The 24,532-nt window shown below is 34.4% G+C and overlaps 1 protein-coding gene across 2 annotated transcripts in view; it reads right to left on the reverse strand.

Moving 5' to 3' along the window:
• Positions 1–374: 374 nt before the first annotated feature.
• LOC137250441 (E3 ubiquitin-protein ligase ZNRF2) overlaps positions 375–24,532 on the reverse strand; it is a 90,508-nt gene continuing 66,350 nt past the window's right edge. The window contains exons 2-5 of one of the 2 annotated variants that reach the window (XM_067783249.1): positions 11,203–11,298; positions 9,972–10,077; positions 8,083–8,154; positions 375–7,946 (exon numbers count right to left, since the gene is read on the reverse strand). In XM_067783249.1, the coding sequence (XP_067639350.1) occupies positions 8,097–8,154; positions 9,972–10,077; positions 11,203–11,298 (260 nt within the window). In that variant the 3' untranslated portion in view covers positions 375–7,946; positions 8,083–8,096. Of the gene's footprint in view, positions 8,155–9,971; positions 10,078–11,202; positions 11,299–24,532 lie in introns of both variants that reach the window. The other variant, XM_067783248.1, reaches the window with a different exon arrangement.

Here is a 24,532-nt window from a genome sequence, read left to right on the forward strand (position 1 = left end):
CATTACATACTTACTAACTTACTTAATTGGCGCTTAACCGTCTAAACGGTTATGGCCGTCCATGTCATTACATAGTACAACAAAATTATAACTTTTTGTTGCAACAAGCAAATGCCTTGCCAAACTTGCAAATCGCATAAACTTAGTAAATTTGCATGGAAATATCGAGGTTGCCGAGGCGTTAACGAGCTTAAATGGTATGCCCTAATGTGATTGCAACCGCATGTAAATATGAATTTATTTAAATTTTTTCTTCAAATCTATGTATGTATGAATGTTTTTGGTATACTATATACTTTGTATGTAAGTATGTATGTATTTACAATTTTAATTGCTACGCTTAATAATGAATTTGGTATATATGCTTGACAAGATTTTTACGTTTGATTCGTTTATTTATAGTTTCTTATAATTTTTGTTTTGCTAACATCCGTTTCGTACTAATTACATATTTATTTTTACTTATTTTTAAATTATTATATTAAACTTTTTGATATTTTCTACTTTGCGTTATTTTTTGTTTCAACTACGGTGAAATGCGTTTCAATGAATTTTTATTTGTTTGCTTTTAATGATAATTTCGTCAGTTTTTTTCTACTTTTTACTGTTGTTGTGATTCTTGTTTGTGATTTTCCTCTTTGTTTCAAATTATTGTTTATAATTTTTTTTTTATGGTTTTAGTAATTTTTTTATATTTGAAATTTATTTTTTTGTTCAATTTTGTGAACATTGAATGTCCTTTTTTCCTCCCGAGCTTAAACTTAAATTACATAACTACATATATATATGTACGTGTATATGTATGTAAATATAGTTTATATGTATGTATTATGTATGTTTGTATATCAAGTTCATTACTTAATTTAATCCTTCCTTGCTCCATCAATAAACTTTACACGCTTTTTTATTGTTCTTATAAATTAATTGTTGATTTTTTGTTTCATATTTACTTAAAAATGTATTAGAATGGAGGGAAATAAAAAAATTTATTTGTTTTTGAATTATTGAAAGTTTTGAAACCAAATAAAAAATTTAAAGAAATATTTCGAAAATAATTTAAAGGCACCTCATTTGAACTCGCTAAAACCCAACAAATTTTGCAATCAACTTTATTTTGATTCTGAAAATCGACCAACGTAGGCTTGTCGTGCAAGAATTGCATGCAAGAGCGTGGTAGGCATGCAACTTCTGTTGATCAACTTAATTTTCGTAAAAAAAAAAAACATCAACGGTATTGAACGTAATTATGTATGTCAAGATACAACAATCTTCCTCCGAACCGCATTAAATTGATTCCAATATTGATCAACGTCAACAGAACTTTTAGCAAACTAAAACTATTGTTTACATGGTTTCCATGATAATGAGGCGTTCGTAGGTTGAAATAGATTGCGCTAATAAGATTGTCGGAACAAGAAGTTCTGTTCAGAAAAACAAAAAAAAAATATAATTTGTCTACAATGGGCCCAATTTTGCCCGCAGACCAAATTTGTAAAAAAAAGTTTGAAGCTAGCTAGTTGTAAATATATGAGCCCGAACTCAATGGTGCTTTTTTAGTTTATTAAAATAAATAACAGTCGGAATTTAATAGCAGCAAGAACTACTGCGAAAAACTAATTTTTTTCCAAAATATGACAAATTTGAGCCCAAAAATTTTTCCTCAAAATCGACAACTTTAAAAAATATGCCTTAAAATTAAGCAGCAAAAAAATTGTATGAGATTTGCAAGTTTGGATATTGAACTGTTTGACATCTTAAGTTGGAACACCGACGTCGATTCGTTTTTTTAAGTTAACGAGTGAAAATTTTAAATATTATTCTTACGTACGCTAAACATTTCTAGAATCTGCAAAATATAGATGTATAGAGATATCTAAAAAAACTGTCTAAAATTTGTTTTAATATCAGTATTTTTTTTTTATTTTTTCCAAAGAAATCTAATTTCAACTCAGGACAAATCTGTTTTCCAAACTTTATTTATGTCGAAAAATTAAAAAAAAAAACAACTTTCCATAAAAAAAATCGAAAATGTGTATCGAAATAATAAAATTTTTTTTAAATTTAAAAATTAAAAAACAGAACATTTAGTTGTGTAGCATGTTTAATTTTAGTCAAGTGTGCACTTTTTTTTAAGCTATCAGCAATTTTCTGCTATATCAAAATAAGACAATGAGCAATCGTCCGCGTTTTTACTGTCAAAAATTAAGTGAAATAAAGAAAAATAGCAAAGAGAAAAGGAATATAAGCAATAAATTCAGAAACTTTTGTATTGAACCATTAAAAATATGCTAAATTAGGATTTCCTTCAAACAGATGTGGCTTTTGCGAACTGACGGCCAAGACAGGGTGATATTTCACCCACCCAAATTGTCTACTACTTGCTATCCACTTATTCAGGGCTACTCGAATTCGACCCCAAATATTTGATGGATTTTAGAAACTTAGAGGAGCTCTTCAAATCGAATTCGAGAAATTCTGTAAATTCTGTCAAATTCGAAAACTTGAACAAGATACATATTTTAATTCCAAACTACATAAGTAAACAATATTTTTTTTTATTCCGCTCCTCCGTAATGCATATACAATTTTAGTTGTTCAATAAATCTTTTTTATATACATGAAATGACATCGGCATTTTCGAGAAAAAAAGTGTGGATGTGTATATTTTTAACTAGCTTCTCATCATGATGCATATTACTTGTGCTTTCCTTCCCCTTTCAATCCACCACCCGCTTTTTCTAACTTTAATATTTTAACAAGTACACATCCAGAATTTTTACATTCTTTTCTTCACATTTTCCCGTATTTATTGCGTATTTGTGATTTTGTTAAAAATTTTGTATTTTATTTTATTGTTTATTAGTGTTTGTTTTCCTTCTTTTGTAATCTCAATGCGGCGGGGAGTTATATTGGTTTAACAAAAAAACATCTCATTTTTCTTGTCATCAATTCAAAATTCACAACGTTTCCTAATCTATAAACTAATTGAATGTTTTTTCTTGTTTTAGTTTTTTTTGTTAAAAATTTTATTTTTTCTTTTACTATGCACATGTGTATATGTATATGGCTGCGTTTATAATTCAAACCAAATATTAGCAAAAAAGCGGTTAATATTTAATGAAATACGCATAAATCTTATACAAAATAGATTAACTTAGTAACACAATTCCAAGTCTGATTTACTTCAATAGTGTCATAACTCAAAGGACTCCAGGAGAGCCATTCAAAGATTTTAACTGCAATATGTTGCCCATATAAAGGCATATTTTAATTTTTATAGCACGTGGTAAATTTTTAACTGATCACAACGATTTTTCTATACTATATAGATCATGATATTGGGTACGTTTATATGTTATTAACTCAAAAATCGTGTTTTTTGAGTTATGACACTATTGAAGTAAATGAGCGATATGTACATAAAATAAACAAACGCACACTGGGCCAACAAAGTGTGCAGCACCATTATTTGTATAAAGCATTTTCATGAATATACACTACATATGCACAGTGGCTCAAACAGTTGATTAAATGGCTTAAAATGGATGTCAAATCTAATTATACGTTATGCACTGAACACAACCCTTCGGCTGTCGCTGAACGTCTATAAAGAAATCATTGAAACCAACAAAGTTTTTGAATGTGCAGCAAGAGTTTGCTATTGTCAGTGCGTAGCTTTATGCGAGAAAGTTCGAGAATGTTCTAACACGAGGGTGTTCTGAATGAACTTACCGTTATAGATGTTAGGGTCTTTATACCCAGGAACATGCTACTTAGCACCTTAAATTGCTTTGAGTGGAATAATATCTAGTATTTGTGAATACTCGTTTGCACCTCTAAGAAAAGGACGAGAGCATCAGCTGATCGCATATACTTTTCGAGAAAAGATGGGGTTTAAGAAGGCCTGCCATCTAGAAGCTATGATAGGCGAGAAGCAATTTTCATTTTCATATGTTTTGCAAGCTTGAAACGTTTCTCACAGTGCCAGAAACTGTTAGAACTTAACATAAGATATCATTTTCATAGCTTTCAATCTTTATATTAAAGCAGCGCTTCTCGCATTGAAATCGTGAAATTAGGATTTATTTAGAATTCTTTTATAGTTTAAGGCTGAGGTCAGAGTGAAAGCTTTTTCGAAAGGGGAGAAAAAATAAAAATACACGTGTATCGGCGATTTTCATGTACACGTCAGATTTTTTTTTATGTATAAAGTATAAAGTTCGTAGTGTCCGCCTGTCCGCCTGTGTGAAAAACTTTGGATCGATTTTAGCCCATTTTCCGTGATCCAATCGAGCTGAATTTGTGCAGCAGACTCGTGGAAATGTCTGTATCACGTCAAAATTTTTAAAAATTTATCAATTCTCAGTTTTTCCTGATTTTTTTTTTTTTTTAATTTTTTCGGCATAACTTGAAGGGACTCCAAATTTTTAAGCTACTAAAGCGTTCCGAAAAAAATAAAAATTGTTTTTCGACCCATGAAGTAAGCATATATTTGTAGTTTATCAAGAGTAACTTTCTAACAATAAACTGTTTATGACTTTTACAACACTTACAACTGGTATGACAGATGAAACATTGAATTGCACAATCAATATTGTGTGTTTGTTCCGATCAGCTGACAATTGATTTTTTAATGAGCTGAAACCGTTACAAAAAAACCGATAACCATTTAAAAACAAAAAATGTTAGGAAAATCTGAGAATTGATAAAAATCTATTTTTTTTTTTTAATTTGACGTGATACAGGCATTTCCACGAGTCTGCCTGCAAAAATTTAGCTCGATTGGATCATGGAAAAAGGGTTAAAAATGGATCCAAAGTCTTTCACACAGGCGGACAGACGGACACTACGAGCTTTATAGTTTATACATAAAAAAAAATTCTGACGTGTACATGAAAATCCCCGATACACGTGTATTTTTATTTTTTCTCCCCTTTCCGAAAAAGTATATTTGGTTCATAGGACAGAACCAAAGCTCGTTTTTGTAACGCAGTGTAATATACACCTTAAAGCAAGTACTTGACATCAACCTAAGAGATTGAAATAATATGGAAATATTTCCATACTTAGGTTTATATCCACTTTGAAGTTATTTAACAACTTCTTAGAACCACATTGTACATTAGGGTGCGCTTTATTTTGAAACAAAATTTCTTATAAAAGTGCTCCTAGATCATAAGAACGTGCTTAGTAAAAAATTTATTTCAAATGAGATAACGAACCCTATAAGTTAGCAAATATACGAAAATTGTCGCAATGGAAATGGATGGAATCATAGCAACGAAGCAAACTAGACTCAAAATTAGTGCAAGTATAAACTACAGTTCAAGCTTTGCTTGACTGACAAGCAAATTGGCTTCACAAGGTCAATTTTAGTTCCAGCACAACATCACACTGAAAAACTTTGCATTAAGCTAATATTGAGTAAGCTCAATGTATACGAAGCTCTAGGAAATCCCTGAAAATACCACACCGACACCTTTATGCCAAGGCCATTTATTGAACAACAAAAGCTGATTTTGTTACAGCTTGAATATCTGTCACATTTAACTTAGAAAAGCTAGAACCTGTCGCTGAAGTTCTAGAGTTGGAAATTTCGTAGAATATGGCAAGGAATAGCATGCCTTCAACATTCCAATTTCTGATTTTTAGAATAATATGGAGACCACATTTTTATGCCTTAGGCAACATCTATAAAGAAAATCTTGCTTTGTAGCTTTACATAGTTTCTCTATAAGAATAAATAAAACACACCCTATTGTAAATTCATAGATATGTATGTATGTATGCATGCGACGTTCAGCATTCCAATAAAGATTTTTGTTCAATCTTAAATATACGTTGATAGCGTATTTGAATTAAAGGGCATACGTTAGATCCCGTTTTTCATATAACATAATGCCGACTTACACAATCCCGAGATACTTAATCCAGACATGAGCTTGAGCATACAAAATATAGATAAAACAAAATCTGGACATAAATCCCTACAAAATTTGAACATTATTAAAAATAACTGTTTAAAAATTACCTCTCTTCAGTACAACGACGGCTGCGTACAATATCACAATATCCCGGTTACCAATTCGAAAATGCCAATTTTGGATTCGGTTTGAAGAACGCCCTACCTAAGAATTTAATTCAAAAGTGCCCTATCTTAGATTTTCTTAAAGCGCGCTCTCCAAGCATTAATTCAATAGGTTTAGACGAGAGATATGAGCTTTATTTTGATATAGGGCATTCTTCAACCGAGTTCTGAAGGTGATAATTCACTCAACAGCGCATATCGACTGCTAAGTGGAATATCGCCCTATCTCGCAGGCCGTTTCAAAAACATCCTATCTCAGAAAATTTTTGAATAACACCCTATTAAATTTTTTTTTTTAAACGCCCTATCTCAGAATTTGGTTGAAGAACGCCTTATCTCATAATTTGTTTCAAAAATCCCCAGCTTATGTCGAAATGTATTGAATTTGAGCTTCGATAGGGCGCTTTTTAAACAAATTTCGAAATACGGTGTTATTCGAACGTTTTCTGAGATAGGGCGTTATCCAAGCGGCAGCCGAGATAGGGTGATATTTCACTCAGTAGTCGATATATGTGACCCGGTCTATGAAAAGGTGGCTTATGACTCAAAAAAGAAATTGCGAGAAACAGCTGTTAAAGATAAACAATGCATTTCTTCAGTTTCTTAGTAGTTTTTCTTTTGCATTGTGAACAGTCATGCCCAAAAGGCAAAGCACAAACCAGTTTCTGACCGATATTTTGGCTCCATTGCCATCTAAAAAATGCTATCAAAAAAATCTGAGGATGCTTCACCAGCCACCAAAGTGGCATTGAAAGAACCAAAGCTTCATCGTCTTTCATTTGTGCTCTTCTTTCTCTACATTTTTATTACACTTCTAAGCAAGTTACCACTTTCTAGTTTTCCCCACGTGAAAGAGCGTCTCAAAAACTATCGAAACCAGAAAAAAAGTGGAAAATTTTTTTGAGTCATAAGCCACCTTTTCCTAGACCGGGTCACATATATTAAATTTTTTACAGAAAATTTGCCTGAATTGTGTCCTTTCGGAATTACGCTTTTCTAATATTTGTATTTTTGACTGCCTGCACTGTGTCTTGCCGGAAATTGTGAAATTGTAAGGAATATATTTTGTTGTATTCAGAACGCGCCTTTTCAAACATTTCATAACTTATACTAAAGCTTTTCTTTATTGAGATGTGATATTCTTGCCCATAAATAAGCTTTGCCGTTGTTGCTGTTATTATAATTGTTCTTTTTCTCCTTTCTTTTTGTTAAACATTTGTTGTTATTCAGCAGAAACATGACTTTATAAAATTAAATCTCACTGCGTAGCTGTTTTTGTAATATAGACTGCTTTTTTATTGTTGTTGAGTTCAATGCGATTTGTTGCTTGTTGTTGCATTAGTAACTTCAGTTTCTTGTTCCTCCTCGCCTTCTTCTTTAGCTACCACTACGCTTACAAACATACATATTTATTTTTGCATCTCTCTCAACCTAACATCATTTAAGTATTATACAATACAATTTAAATCACAACAAAACTATTGTATATATGTATTCATATTCATAAAACGGTAAGACACATAAACTATTACAAACATACAATATATATCTTATCTTTTCTTATGCTTGTATTTTGTATACTTAAAATTGTTTTTTTTTTTTTGTTGTTAGTTCTCATTTTTACAATGTTAATTTTTTTTGTTTTTCATTTAATTTAAAGTTTATATATATACTATATGTGTGTATGTATATTATTATTTCCTATTATTACGTCACAGTATAAAAAAGAATTTACAACTAATTTCTATTGTTATTATTATTTTTTTGTTGAATATAGATTCTTTATCACTAGGTTCATTATTACTCAAATACATTGATTAGTTATGATTCCAATTAATGTCCCTCCACTTAAACAGTTCTGTATACGTAATTGAGAAAAAAAATTAAAACATAAAATATATAACAAAAGGTAGAAGAGTAAAACAAATAGAAAAAAGTAATTATAAATTTGAGTAATCGTATTATATATGTATTTATATTATTAGCTAATTTACTTAGTGAGGTTTAACTAGTCGCCGGGATGCTCGGGGCAAGATCGATTCACCTCGAACCATCGATCGATGCAGCTGAAAGACAGAAAGAGAGAGAGAGAGTGATGATTATTGGATTTGGATTTTGTAGTGAGTTATAGGCAGAGCTGAGTAGTAATTATTACTTTGAGTATTAAATAGCTCTCGATCAAGAAATGGATTATTTTTCCAATTTTCCACACAAAATTTCTTTTACTCTAAGACCAATTTTAGATATAACGAGATTATCTACATTTTCTTACTTAACTCCTGAGCGGTGAGAATATGTAAGATTATATTGAGAAAGTGTAACTAACATAAATTATAATAACGAGAAAGCCTAAGTTGAAATGAGAACGCGTACATTCAAATTGAGAAATTTAAGTTTAAAATGAGAACATTGAGTTAAATCACGTGAACTGGACCCCCCATTCACCACTTGAGCCCAGAAATAAAGTCCATGTATTTTTTTCATAAGTAGATACCATGAAAAATTGAACCCCAAGATATTTTTAAAAAATTTTTATTTTAAGAGTACTTTTTTTTAAAAAGAAAAATTTTGGTACTTTTTGTTCAAAAATTAATTATAAATCAACCGTGAAAGATAAATTGATGAAACTTTGAGGGTTTATTTTTAAACGTTCATATTTTATAAAAATATTTTTATCATTCAAGGTTCGAATCGAGCTCAAGGCCAGAACAATAATTTTTTTCTAATGATAATTATTGTTATTTTTTAATTTTTCTAAATTTGAAAAATTGTATTTTGTTTTTTTTTGGAATAGTAAGTAGAAAATTTTTCAGACAACCTGCCATAGCTGCGCAGATAGATCCATTTCGAAGGGTGCTAAGCCTTCATCATCAGTACGCTTTAGGCATGCTGCGCTAACCATTTAGCTATACAGCGGTGGTTTGTTTGACTGGCAAATTTGCTACTTCTATTCCTTTTTACCAACTATATTTATTCAGTCTTGCGCCATCTGGTGCAAATCACTGATAATGCTGGATTTTTGTTTATTGTCAATTACTTTGTTTGACATTCCCAAGTGCTCATGGTTTATTAACAATTGTTTTTGTTTTTATCGGCCTATTGATAAATCATGATGATGATTGATAATATGAAGAAATTCTGAAGAGAAACTTTTTCGGGCATCAACCTCTAAATGGAAGCACAAAACGAAAGAGAAACGTATAGTTTTTTTTTCAAGTCTTTTGAGATTATTTGAAACTGTGGTGAACTTTTCTTTTAATTCTTATAACCAAAAACTGTGAAAGTATTTTTTTATCCAGCCTCGTTACAAGAAATTGAGCATTTTTTTTTATTTCCTTGATACCTATCTTTGACATTTCTGTTAAGCTAATTAATTAATTAGTGCTAAATTGAATTCTTAACATAAGTCTTGAGAGATTATGGAAATGTAATGCCAATTTCAGACAGAGGCTTAATAAAATAATTAATAAACAATTAAGTTCAATCGTACATACAATCTTCAAATTCTTAATTATCTCATTATTGCTCGAATGCATAATGTAGTGAAAAAACTAGTCTATTTTGTTTGGGGCTTCTATTGTCAATTAAACAAATGACAATCAATAATTTACGAAAAAAAGAAAATGTTTAGATAAATGCATATTTTTATTTTTGCAGCATTTGCATCATTGTCCATTTTAACTATTTTTCGAAAAAAAGCATAATACTTGTTTGGGGCTACTGACACAAAGATGTTCGTTGACGAAGCAAAAGGCCCTGTGTGAAAAGGAAAAAAATTAATTATTTCATTCAACGAAATTGTGATTCCATTAAGTTTCTGTGTGATACCGATTTCACAATTTTTCTAGCTCTGGTTATAACTAAGATAGCTTAATTAACTCACCCTTTATGATAAATACATAAGCACGGCAATCGCGCAATAATATCACCGGGGTTTAAATCTTCTAAGCAAATTACGCACTCGCCCTTGGCATCCGATAAAACATCCTCTGAAAAATATAGAAAATTATATTAGAATTGTCTTTGAGAGTCTAATTTAGCAATTAAGTAACGGTTTAATAGCATAGGTGAGGAGTAAACAATAAATAAGGTAACATTAAAGGACCATCAACATCTATTAGGCTCTCTTAGGCTTTGATTACAAAAGATGTCAAACTATCAGCCCTGTATTCTGTCCGGTGCAGATGGCTGATTCTGTCCGCTATCGGTATGAAGGCTACTCGAGCCGTTCTTCAAGATTGCGGGACGTGATTCAGTTTTTATGCAACCCTCAAAGATTCTTGTATGCCATTCTACAATTTTTCTACCCGCCATCTGCAACAAAGTAGGGAATAACCCGGTGATTTGAACTAGGCAAGAGTTTTTATAGCCCATTCAATTTGGCTATTTGTCACCAATCCTGGTACTACTAGCTCCTAATTTGGAGTGTAGACGTTGTAACACAATTCATTCATCTCCTGATGGAGAGTGTGTGCTAGGTAGCGCCACAAGGGACTCTCCACCTTTGTTTGACCTTTTTCCATCCTTATTTTATTAGTATACCTTAGATGGAATTTCATTCGATGGAGCATTTCATGTATATAGGTATTTAGTTAAGACCAAACTTTATTGCGCCCTTTTCAAAGGCTACTTTTTGTGCCTTATTTAGCCATATTTTGACCCCCTATGTAAGCTTATGACGTTCGTTCAAAGTCCTATCAGCGAATACTAAACACCTATTGGCTATATTGGATAGACCAGTATGTACCAATGAATGAAAATACTTCCGCCGTGGGAGTATTCCTTCCGATATCCCAACGCTTACCAAAAAAGGAAATGGTTACATTCCAACAAAGATCGTAACTGTATGTTGAACACAACCATATTCTAAACAACCCACGCATACTCACTCCGAAAGAGGGGAGGGTTTTTTTCGTCGCACCAAAAACAAGTCTACGCTAAGGTATTATTATTGCTTTAATAGCAAGTAAGGGATTTATAGTGTGAAGTGTTATCTTAGCAAAACAATTTCACAACAAATCAATAAAATTTAAAAATAAAATAATAAGCAAGTATTAATTGCTGTTATAAATAATCATGTTTTTATTATTAGGGATTTCGATTAACTAACTCACCATTATATGACAGTCGCGGCTTTGTGAGGCACATAACTAAATGGCATTCAATGTCGTCGGGCAACACAAATTTGTTACATACTGGACATTTAATACCTGAAAAGTCACAAAGAAACAAAACAAAAAAATATAATTAGTTATCATGCATAGGATATATGGTACTTAAAATTATTAGCAAAACATTGACGTAAATACATATATAAGTACATATAAAGGTGTAAGTGCTAGTGATGGATAGAAACAGGGAAGCGTGAATCGGGTTTATTGCATAATCGGTTCTGACTCTTGAAAATCCGACACACTGATTTAAAGTGACAGAAACTCCATTCCAAAAAATGTTACAGAAGATTCGAAAAATTGTTTCCAGATGCTCGAAAAGTGAATAATGATAACAAAAATTAAAATAGATGAATGATACATCTTCGGAAAGTATATCGACTACTGAGCGAAATATCACCCTTATATCTCAGCAGCCGGTTCGAAAACGCTCTATCTTAGAAACGCCATATTACAGAATTTGTTTCAAAACCGCCCTATCTCAGAATTTGTTTCAAAATCGCCCTATCTGAGCTCAAATTCAATACATTTAATACAACAAAATAAGGCGTTTTGGAAGCGGCAGCCGAGATAGGGTGATATTCCAATAAGCAGTCAATATGCCAATAGTTGATAAATTACGTTTAATGACCAAACAAGATTATAACTAGAACTCTTCAAGGTTTGAGAAAATGTTAATTCTCAAACTTATCTCAAACGTTGATCCTTAACTAAAGTAGCAGCTGTGAAGGTTCTGAAAAGGCCACCTCCGACAATATTTGACACCACAAAAAGAAGCTGCCTACATGAAGCGAAGTCTAGAGTTTGGTTTTCCCGAAAATGACGTTGAAAAACATCATCAGCTCAGTCAGACACAATTTGCAAATAGTACAACACTTCGTTTATTTGGAAACCAGGATTTACACAAAAAACAACATCTGACCAGAAGTTTGGATACACCGGCTAGGCCATGTTTTGCAAGGTGATGCTTCGGCCAAGAAGATAATCTTATCGGAGCATGCCTATGAAAGCAGAGTGGGAGCGCGGCCGCCAAGTCGTGAACGGCCTCTTTACCTATTCTAAGTTGCATTCAGTTTAACAAGCCTTGTCCTCGTGGCAGCTTAAGTGCAGGCCGTATGGACATAGCAGTAAAGCGCCAGCTAATATAGGCCGAAAGGATTACAAGGTTCCGTGCCTGAGCTTCGGGAATCTATACTGGATTCCCGTCATAAAGGGATAGAAGGTAACGAAAGGGCCAATGAGTTGGCAAAGGAGGGTGCATCACTACATGAATTTACGGTCTCAATCTGCTAGGGAAAAATCAAAAGGAGGATGGGAAGGAGTTGCATTTGATCGTGTTCTGCGCTCACGAGGTCAAGGCTCCAGCTACGGGACGGTAAAGTTGCAAACCTCAAGGCAGTAATTAAGCTAGCCCCTATAAAATTTCTACTTAGTACGAGGGTTGCTATTTATATTTTGAGCCTAATAATGAAAGGATAGTAATTTATTATCGAAAATGGCTTTATTGTTTTTCGAAATATTCTCCATGATAATCAATACACTTTTGCATTTTGTATCATTTTTTCCACTCCGTTTGAGGTATTGGGAATTGAGCTTTTGTCAAATTATGCGGGCTCCAACGCGAACAAATTTTTTTCAAAGCTAAATGTTCATGCAATATCTTATTGATGCTCGTCATACTAATGCCCAAGGAAGAGCCATACTCACGATAAGTCGTATGACGATCTTGCAATATAAGTTCGCGCACAGCGTCAATGTTATGTTGCACAACAACTGATTTTGGACGAACTTCACGACTTTCGGCCCTGAGCGAACGGCGGCCACGATGGAATTCGTTATACCATCGTTTCACAAAGCAAAGGATGGGGCTTCATCACCAAAAGTGGAAGTAAGTTGTTCAAAGCACTCCTGTCTTGATAATCCACGTCGAAAGTTGTAAAAAAATCATCGCACGAAAATTTTCACGACTTAATTCCATTTTTTCGCAGAGGTACAATTTTTAAATTACTGTAAACAACAAAAGTTGTGCTCAAATGTCAGAAATTTCTGAAGAAGGTTATGCTTAAAAATGTCAAACTTTCAATTGAAAACGTCAGATGGCGCCGGCAAACAATTAGTGTTGGCAAGGCTCAAAATATAAATAGCAACCCTCGCATTTACCAAGAGGACGGAGGTATTTTATAACATAAGTCCTGGTGCCTAGTTTGGGGTGTTAGTTTGGTCGTCAAAAACAGTCTAGTAACACTATGGACACATTAAGTCCATGTGAGCTCTTTATTGACCGGTCAGTGCCACCTAATCTAACCATGTACCGAGGTGTTTCGCCCATGCACAATAAAAACGTTTTTATAGAATTATGTACATGAAAAACAAACTCAAAATCTTAATTGCCTTATAACCATGGAAGCATCGCAAATATAACGATTTTTCATATGCATTTGCGAGTTTTACAAGGACTTTGCGTGGGATTTGCGAGCTTTCTTGAGTTACCCCATTAAATTAAGGAAAAATTCAAAATGTTACAGTTATCCATTCCCTATATATCTGCCTGGCGGAAAAATTCCGTTGAAGTATTTCTTGTATCTGTGAAATGAACTTATATCGCCTTAATAACTACAAAACGTAACGAATTAGTTACTGCTTGGCGAAAGACCATAAAATGATCTGGAGATTGCTAGCAGGGCTGAATCATACCTTCAATTTTTTTCCTGTACTTCTCTTTTACCATCCGTAATTTTTCCTTTTAATTTTTCTTCTCATTTTTCATGTCTATTTCTCTTCTCCAACCCTTGGTTTTTGGATAAAATTGCCGAAGTAGCAGTTCCGTAGAAATAAAATAATTATGGTCGGATATTTTTTTTAGCCAATCTCACTTTGATTGTCTGTTTTTTGAATTAGATAATATTTGATTTTTCAATGGCACCTAGCTTGGAAGGAAAGTGGAAGTACATCCGGAATTAGACAGAACAGAACCGGGTCTCAAAATACTCTACATTACCCATCACTGATATATACTAAAAATATTAATTAATCGCTGCGTTGGGCTGTATAAGTTATTGCACCAACTCATTTTTGCTTGGAAGACCAAATCAACATACGATTTCCTCGATCAAATGTTCTCACGACGAGTTTTACTACTGTTTTATGGAGAAATAGACACACACTTACACAATGCAATACATACATACGCAGCTGTGTTATAAATTTAACATTGCATTTACGATCTGATCTTATTTAAAGGTCATATGCGGTTATAGCGCGTAACAAATTCATATTAACTTAGAATCTTAATAAATTGTTCCACATACAGTTATTCCAATTAATTTTTCCTAGTACTTAATAAGTGAACGTACTTGGTTTTTTGTTGGGCAATTCTTCAGGCAACTGCTTTAAATATCAAGACTGTTTTCTCTCCCCACTGACTTAATAAATTTGTTTTGGTGAGAGACGGTCATATCCATAGAAATGCAAGCCACATTGATAATCTGAAACCTTGTCCAACCATTTATGCGGTGTTTCAAAGTGTCGAAGACCACGTGCAGATCTTACAACTTAAGACTAGCAAATCTACTCTTATATTTGAAAAGAGTGGATTGTAGAGTGATGATGGGTATTCTGACTGGACACTGGCTTCTGGCGTCACATGCTTTTAAATTAGGCCCTGACAATGATAACAGATGTAGTAAGTGGTAGAGTTCTGGAGGAGGAAACGATCGAGCGTTTGCCAGACTAAGACTCCAGCTATTAGGATTGGCACAGCTATCAGATCTAGAAGTAGGAAGTGGCATAGGTCCTAGAAAGCGTCGAGTATTTGCCAAGTGGGCGGAGTTATTGCATAACATTGATAGGGTTTTTCAGTTTAGTCGTTGAGCAAACCTCTGGTAGCACTGTGGACTTATTCAGTCTATGTGATGTGATGTCCGATTTCAAAATTTGTATGAGAACCGTCTTATCTGAAAACACTCTTTGTACACTTAGAGTGTTGCTGAAGTTGCAGTTGGCTATACCACATTTACTCTCTTAAGATACTGCGCCAACTGTCTTGGGGACGGTTTGTATGGGGCCGACGAAAATTCTTCGTAATCCCAAGCCCTCACCTGTTTTAACGTGTCTAGAGTATACATAGATATTTGTAAGAAGATTTGACTCGCCAGCCAAGTTTGACCCTGAACAAGCTATTCACTTTAGAGCACGTCTTTATTAGGGATACCATTCATACGCCTTTATACGGTTATTTGTATGAACTCGTTATGATCTTTTGTACGTACATTGAAACTGTTGGTTTCAAGTGTTCAGGCAACTATAATGAGAAAACTTTTTCATGTTTCCGCAATTTAAAAATACTAACGAAAGCAATGGGCGGCCGCCGTGGAGTGATGGTAGCGTGCGCACCGTACCACACAGATCCCGCGCTCACGCCGCGGGCAAAGCAACATCAAAATTTTAGAAACAAGTTTTTTTCAGTTAGAAGAAAATTTTTCAAAGCGGGGTCCCCCTCGGCAGTGTTTGGCAGCACTCCGAGTGTATTTCTGCCATGAAAAGCTTATCAGTGAAGACTTATCTGCCTTGAAGTTTCCGTTCGGAGTCGGCACAAAACAAGTAGGCTCCCTCCCGCCAATTTGTAGGAAAAATCAAAAGAAGCACGACGTAAATTCGAAAAGAAGCTCGGCCTAAAATATCTTCGGAGGTTATCGCGCCTTACATTTTTTTACTAAAGCAATGAAAAGTGTATATCTTAATTCGTTGAGATTTCCGTCTTACTTGTAGCAATTTATCCCAAGTTGAGTGAGATTAAGAAAAGCATTTGTATAAGTGGCAAGGAAACAAAGGCGTAGCAATCAAAGGAGTTGGATTACCAGGAATTTGCATAAATTTTAAGTATTTCAAATACAAATACAAAATAAAAACCATCATAACAAGAAGTAAGTTAGCAGGTCATACCAGTGACACTTGCTTTGCGATAAGAGACGCCAGTTAGGAGCACCAAGGAAGGTCAAGTCTTCCTCTACTTGTTTCTCGCAGATCAATAGATGTCTTTCTTTCCTCTTCTGCCAAACACGTGTGTCGATAAGAATGCTCTATGTGCTGCACCGCCTCTATCCATCACATACAAAGATCTAGGAAGCACGACCTTTTAGCTTTTATTCGCTGCACTAAATCATATCTGCCCAAAGCAGAATTTTTCTTTCGAACACTCAAAGAGCCATCCAATCGTATCTCGACACAGTCCATGAGAACGAACCGTACACAGATATGATGAGAGACCTATACAATGTGATTTTGGTTCGTCAATAGAGAACTTTATTTTTAATTCCCCACTGAGTTCAAGATAGCGCTAATGGGAGATAGTGATTCTTCATTCGATTTTAAGACTGACATTGGTTTTGGTTTTAATGCTAGTTCCCAGATAGACGAAGTTTTTTACAGTTTCGGAGTTATTTCCTTTAACAGTGACGTGGCTGCCAAGGCGATCATATGATCATTCATTCCTAGATGATGGCAAACCTGCCTTTCCTTCGATCACTACAAGGTGTTTTCGTCTCTTTAACAATTAACCGAAGGTAGAATTTAAGACGTTTGTTAAGACCAAAAAATATCGATAACATGACCATAATAGATTGTGCCTTTACGGTTTAGATATGCTCCTAGACCGTTACGGAGCTGAAAGTGTTCTTCAATGTCATATGGGTTGGCAAATGAAAGTAAAGCTCTTCATAACTAGATATACACGTCGCAATCCGCCTTTTGACGACACATCCTTATTAAATAGGCTTACATCTTGTAGCAGTGCTTTTCCCATCCAACAGGCGCGGTAATTTAAAAATGTTCATAGATATCCTTTAACGGAAATCCAAGGAAACTTTCAGTTTATATATGGTTGAACCAAGAGACATATGACATATAAAAATTTTACGTATACGCACGGGTAGCCAGCGTGTAATTGGTTGGTTTTCAGTAAAACAATATGCTTATTTTAGAAAACGTGGTTGAGATTGTTTTGAGATTGTTTTGAGATTGGTTTTGTTTCATTTATACAGCTAACTGAAGTATAAAATTAACGAAATGTGAAAAATGTAGAAAATAATTAATAAAATTTCCTAAGAAGTGTCACTGCACATGTTTCAGGAACACCCGATTAGGCAAAAAGCCACTAATTCTAGGCCAGTCGATTATATGAATTCCAACGCCTACTCTAGATTTTATGGTTAAAAAAGTCTCCAAAGGGAACGCCCGTAACGAAGGAAACGGCAATGTGGTATACTCAGATTTAGACTTTACTTTTATGGTTTATCTTGAAATGGGAACCTAAGGACGTCCCTTTTTCGAATAACAGTTATCGATTTCCAATCGAGTTCCTGCTATTCGATTTTTAATTCAAGATAAGTGGGATAAGTGTACCACAACTAAGGCATGACGTGGCTGAATGCGTTTGTAACACTTCAACCATCGTAGGAGTGCGGTGTCGGATCCCACTCCCGGGAGAAAAGGCTTTGAAGAGATTTACAAGGTATAATCGAAATAGTTGTCGCCTTGTCCGTCCTGATGCCACGTTGTTTAAATTTTTTCCAAATTATTAAATACAAACCAAAAATTATTTTTGGAGCTTTGAGCTCGATTCAAAGATGGCTCGTTGTGATATCACTAAACGACACCAGTACTCCTACTCTTCGAACCATTTTCAGTACCTGAGATTGGCGACAGTTTATTGTTGTGGTCGCATAGCGAGCTGTGCTTTCATGAAGAAAACTATATTTGTTTAGATCGCGGGTTCGAATCGAGCTCAAGGCCTAACAATAATTTTTTATATTCGTTTAGTATAATAGAGTGTCTCATGGTATTTGCCTAGGAATGATATTACATGTTCAACTTTCACTAGCAAAAGGCATTTTAAGGCATTTTTATGATCTCATAATTCGTTTTTCGAAAATCATTAGCAAACAAGATTGCCAGGGTGTCAAATGTTGAAACATCCAAACGTTTTAGGCAGAGTGCTATTTATCTAAATTAACAAAATTCTTTAAATTTCATTCATAAATGATAATGAAGGGCTTTCGTCTCGAAATATATTCGCAATCTTCTGAAATGGTGTAATGTTTTATTTAGGCTGTGTGCGAGTTTGCCTAAATTGCTACCTAAATACACAAAAGACCTAAATCACTGAAAACTGTCGGTAAGGCAGTGCAAAACAAAAAAATTTTAATTTTTTTGAGCATACTTTTCAACCTACATTGAAAAGTCAAGTTTTAAAAATAAACCAAATTTTTGATTTTTCTAAATATGGTACCAATTAGTTGAGTTTTTGCAGTGAAACCAAATCGCCACACGATGATGGCAAGGAATGTGGATCAAAGTATGCACAAATTTTTTAGAAGTGGTCATTTGCTGGCCAAAAATGTGTAAATAGTGGCATGCTTAATGTTAGCCGCTTCATTTTACCCTAGATAGAGGCAGATCCCCTCAAGATGTGATACAATACGGTCGCCGAAAAAGGCCCTACAAGTTGAATCAGATGCAGTTTCATGTATTGCTATCTTGGGATGCCCACTTAAAGCATGCATATCTGCAGATTGTAAATACAACAAAAGTTTCAAAGTGCAATTTTTTGTATTAAATTCCAAGCTTGAACAAATTAGATTGTCAAAGGTACCCGCACAGTTTTGACAGCTTTGTACCTACATAAATTGTAGCAGTGCTGGAAATTTCCATTGGAAAATTAGTTTAGGTACCTAAAATTTAGGCTAACTCGCACCCAGCCTTAATGACATTTTTGTTTTCTTATTTATTTTTCTTAGAAATGAATTGCATTTTTCCTAGAAATTTTTTATTGCCCTGTGTATTATTTTGCTTCATGCTTATCTTTTAGCGATAAAGAACAATAAAACAGATCTATGTACTTATGTATATAGCAGCAAAATTTAAAGCCCTCAACAAATGCGTCTATTTATTAATGGTGCTGCGCCTAATATACCGAACTCCTGAGCAAAGCAACATCAAAAGTTTAGAAATAAGTTTTTTCAGTTCGCCCCTCGGCAGTGATTTGGCAAACAGTCCGAGTGTATTTCTGCCATAAAAAGCTTCTCAGTGAAAACTCATCTGCCTTGCAGATGTCGCTTAGAGTCGACGTTAAGGACGTAGGTCCCGTCCCACCAAATTGTAGGAAAAATTAAAAGGAGCACGACGCAAATCGGAAGAGAAGTTCGGCGTCAATTCTGTTCGGTGGTATATCGCGCCTTGTATTTATTTATTCTTTTATTGCTTTACTTCAAAAATAAATTCTAAAGGCCTTTTTCTCAAGTAAACTTGAAGGTTTATCTGTTTTATTAAGGTTTGTCTTTATAGGCCAGTTAAATTCCCCGAAGGTTTTGGGGAGTGTTATCGATGTTGATCGTCCTTTGCCTGAACCTCTCTGAAGTTTGCAAGACAACTTTTACGTGGAATAAAATTACCTATTGGGGAATCAAAAAAATTTTCCGCGACCATATTTTAGAAAATATCGAGTGGCACGTCAACTTTGCGTGAAGTTAGCGTGCCACTTTTCGAAAACCACCATGAAGACCAGCTAAGAAAATAATTCTTGCACGTGAATTTGCCGTAGATAAGTGGAATAAATTCGAAAAAAAACCTCATATTTTATAAGTGGCATCACTACATAGTATACAACAAAGTCGCTTTTTCTGTTCCTATGTCCCTATGAATGCATAAACCTTTAAAACTACGTAACGGACAACTATGTTTACGACATGCAAATGCATCACAGTGATGCCTTGGTTTTAAAAGCGGGTTGTAAAAACGCTAATTTCTAATAATTTTTTTTATTTTCTTTTCTATTACTAAGTTAAATTAATTTTTTCATTTACATATGTTCTGACTAAATAAATTTCTAAAGAGAAAAATAAACTCCAAAAAGAAAAAACATAGGCATTTCAAAGTGGGATTTTTCAAAATTTTCCCCTACGACCCAAAGGGGGGGGGGGGGGGGGGCATCAGAATTTGTTTTAGACGTATGGTTCCTTCGGCAAAGTTTCTTATTTTGATCCCTAGAATATGATTTTTACAGAGCAATGGGCGATTTTTTTGCCTCCCCACAAGTCGACCCGGCCTAATGTACATAAAAATATTTAAAATTACAAATTTTTAATTCCGCTTTACTTTTTGCAATAGTAAATAAAATTTATTTCACGAAGTCACTCTTAAAGTTTTCCTGCTTCTAAAAACGTGTTTATTTTAGTGAAAAGTGGTGTGATAACAAATAGAATTTATTTTCGACGTCACTCTTTTCAGAGTTTTTGTGCTGCTACAAACGAGGTTCTTTTAGTGAAAAGTGGTGTGATAACAAAGAGCATTTATTCGACCAATCTTTTTTTTAAGTTTTGGGCTGTTAGTTTTCGTGAAAAGTGGAGTGAATTACAAAATGCCTTCCAGGGCAAGTAGCACTATTGGACGTCGGTCGCGGACAACACAAAATAGGTCCAACGAAAGAGAACGTCGATCAGACGAACAACGGGTACATCACAATGCCATTGACAGGGAACGATATGCCAGGTCACGTCCAGGTCGACGCAACATTAATATTCCTTTGAGTGGTGCCGAATTTCAATATAACAACGATATCGATTATAATTTGCATAAATCTGTGGTAATTGGCATTATGAACAATGTATGTCCATTTTGCTGTGCACTAAAATTTAAAAGCGAAGCGCCTGGAATGTGTTGCGCCTCAGGAAAAGTTCGGCTAGAGGAATTGCAATGCCCACCAGAACCATTAGCAACACTAATTTCTGGTTCAACAGCGGAATCAAGACATTTTCTAGCCAATATTAAATGTACAATTCAAGTTTCCGAATGACTTCGTTTGAAGCTACCAATATAATAAGAGATAACTATATGCCAACGTTCAAGGTAATTTCGGTGTAGGGTTGCGGTCGTGTCGATTTTGTAATTTTTTTCATAATGAAGCAATATGCATGTTATTAACGATATTTTTCGCTCTTTTCTTAGTTCTTAAAACCATCAAAGTAAATTTTTTTCCGACATAAGAACATGAGGAATATAGTTGACCATGTGAAAACTTTAATTTCCCATATTCAGACCACACTCAACGATTGGTTCTATGATTTATTGATTGTCATGATCAGGGGCGTAGCGACGGGTGGGTTTTGGGGGTTTAAACCTCAGGATCATTTGATTTTTTAGGTCGTTACAATTCAAATATTTGATGTTTTTATGTCTATGTTAATAAATTTCTTTATAATTCTGCTACGTATTTACTTTGTTGGTGATATTATATTTTTAATATGCAAGCATATGTATGTACGAAGTGAACACTTATATTTTAATCATATTCTGTTTCATAATAATTCTGCAATTTATTAAATATACAAATGTACATGTTAACTTTTACTATAATTTCATAAAGAAGTTTCCTTGTAAATTTGCCTAACGACCATCTACATATGTACATATCAGAGAACAGCAAAAATCGAACACAACAACGTTCGATTACATTCGGCAACATGATCGTGTTCAATGATCCAACTTGCTTAAACGAACATAATCGACATTGATTTAAAAACAACCAACTTATTGCATGCGTGAATATAATCAATTCAGGCGATTGCTCGTTTGCCTCAACCGCGATTACATTCATCGGAATGAAAAGGCAAATATGAAAACTCCATGCGTCTGAAAGTTTGCATGATTCTTCTCCCCTTACGTCGACAAGCTACATATAAACATTACATATGTATAAACATTGCTTACGGTTCTGTTTGTTTGCCGTACTAAACGATCCTAATTCCCGTGCTTTGATTTTATTCTCCACATTGAAATAATGTTAAATTTACAGCATTTTTTCGAAGTACACATTTCCTATTTTGAAATATAATGCAAATTTGACATTATTTTCCATGTGGAAAACACATTATTATAATGTAATATCTAAATTTTTTTTTCATATCAAAAACACATTTCAAAAATGTAAAATTCAAATTATTTGATAAATGAAAAATAATGTGTTTTTCACATTTTAAAATGTAAAAAACACATTAGTGTTTTTTCCGTGTAGATATGACTTTTTTAAATTAAATTTTTTTCTTTTCGACCAGTTTCTTTCTTTTGATTTTTAAAAAAGCATGAATTCTACTTATTCCTGGAATGCGATTCTGTGGCTTTTCCTAATGTTCACATGTTGTTGAAAATCTTGTGTACGCTTCCAGTAAAAACGGCAACGAACGAGAGATCTTTTTCAACTCTTAGGCTGATTAAAAACTATTTGAGAAACACGATGAGTGAAAATCGATTGAATGGCTGTGCATCACTAAACATCCACCGTGATCAAATTGTTACCGTTGATGAAGTTTTAGATGAAATGGCAAAGAAAAGCCGACGCATGCGCTTGAGTTTTTAATGTAACCTTTTTCATATCATATTCTAAATACACATACTTTAATGTTAAAGCTAAAGACAACATTTTTTTTATTTATTTAACTGAAAAAAAGAAAAAAAATTTTTTTGGACCCCTCCAAGGCAATTTTCTGGCTACGCCCCTGGTCATGATGAAAGCTAGGAGAATTGAAACCTGGATTCGCTAAACTCTAATGTCATACCGCAAGAATTGCATACTATTTGCACACTTGCCATTCATTGTCAACAGAAATTGAAATCATTTCTTTGAAATTCTTGGAATGAGAACTCCCACAACTTTTAAGTTTCCTTTTAGTATGTTCGCTAATTTATGATATTTTTTTTTTCTGATTCATTCTTTTGGTCATAATCATTAACAATTCGTGTGAATCATCGTTATCAGTCTAGGTGCTCTTCAGTTATAAGCATAGTAGCTAACGTCACTTTGTTCGTTCCATACAAAATACCTACGGAAATTATTTGCTTTATATTTTTTTTTTGGGAATTTTCTTAGATATTTTCCTTTTCTGGTCGGAACCAGTCCAGAATTTGGTTTCATTAAATTAAAAAAAAATCATATAATTACATTATTTAATTTTTTAGCTAATTACAGTATTTAACTATTCACCAGAAAATATTAACACAAATAATAAATATATGTGACCCGGTCTATGAAAAGGTGGCTTATGACTCAAAAAAAATTACTACTACTAAGAAACTGAAGAAATGCTTATTAAAATGTATGCATATAGACCAAATTTAGCGCAGAACATCGTCTGCCGGGTCTGATAATATTTAATAAATTCGAAAAAAAAAATTTTTTCTCGGATTTATAAAATATGCCACTTATCTACGGCAAATTCACGAGCAAGAATTATTTTCCTAGCTGGTCTCTAAGGTGGTTTTTCACATGAAGTTGGCGTGCCACTCGATATTTTCTAAAATATAGTCGCGGCAAATTTTTTTGTTTCACGAATAAATTACGGCAAATTCACGGCAATTTTCCCAATAGGTAATTTTTTTGCACGTAAAAGTTGTGTTGCCAACTTCAGAGAGGTTTTGCCTGAAGCAGATCCGGTAGCAAGCATCCTTAAGGAACGATTTAGTATGACCACATTAAACATTCTAGGCCATACCGCGCTCCCAAACCCAAGATACATGAGGAAATTGGGGTCGCCAGAGCCTTGGCTGCTAAAAAAAAAAACAGGATTCGTCACGGTTAGGTGAGGTTGACAATTGGGATAGAGAAGCAATAAATTGAACTGGCAACCCCTTGAAACCCTCACACCTTGTCGTTGGTGTGAGGGCTTAGCCGAACTCCATAGCGCCCGACTATGAGGCGGAGCTGTTTAGGACTGACATCTACGCCGTTTCGCCTCATAGGAGGGCGGCGGGATGTCGGTGACCAAGAACTGCCAACCCCCTAATCTAGGGTGTTATGCCGACGGTGCATATTGGACGATTTGCAGCCAGGGGATAAATTCGGCTGTATTCGAACGGTGCCTTCCCGATACAGGGCCACCTCGGAAGTATTTATGGCCTTACCACAGTAAGGGGCGCTGCTGTGGCGGACGGTTCTTTCGCCATATATAATACAGGACCGCTGAGCTCGCCTTGTCGGGCAGGTGGTCGTACGACCAAGATGAACGACTCATTACCTGATTGTAATAAGGACGATGTAAAGAGGAGGACTGAGTCGCAATCAAAGGATGACACATACGAATTAAGCGATGCGTCGGACTCGGGGAGAGAGAGTAGTGCTGATTCAATGAACTCCGTGTTGGAGAAGCACACAAATGAAAACGGAGTAGAAGAGTGGAGAAGGGTACGGAGCAGAGGAAGTAAAAGAGCTCTCTCGCAGTACCGTGCA

The sequence above is a fragment of the Eurosta solidaginis genome, chromosome 4 (genome assembly GCF_040869045.1).
Source record: "Eurosta solidaginis isolate ZX-2024a chromosome 4, ASM4086904v1, whole genome shotgun sequence".
Taxonomy (NCBI): Eukaryota; Metazoa; Arthropoda; class Insecta; order Diptera; family Tephritidae; genus Eurosta; species Eurosta solidaginis.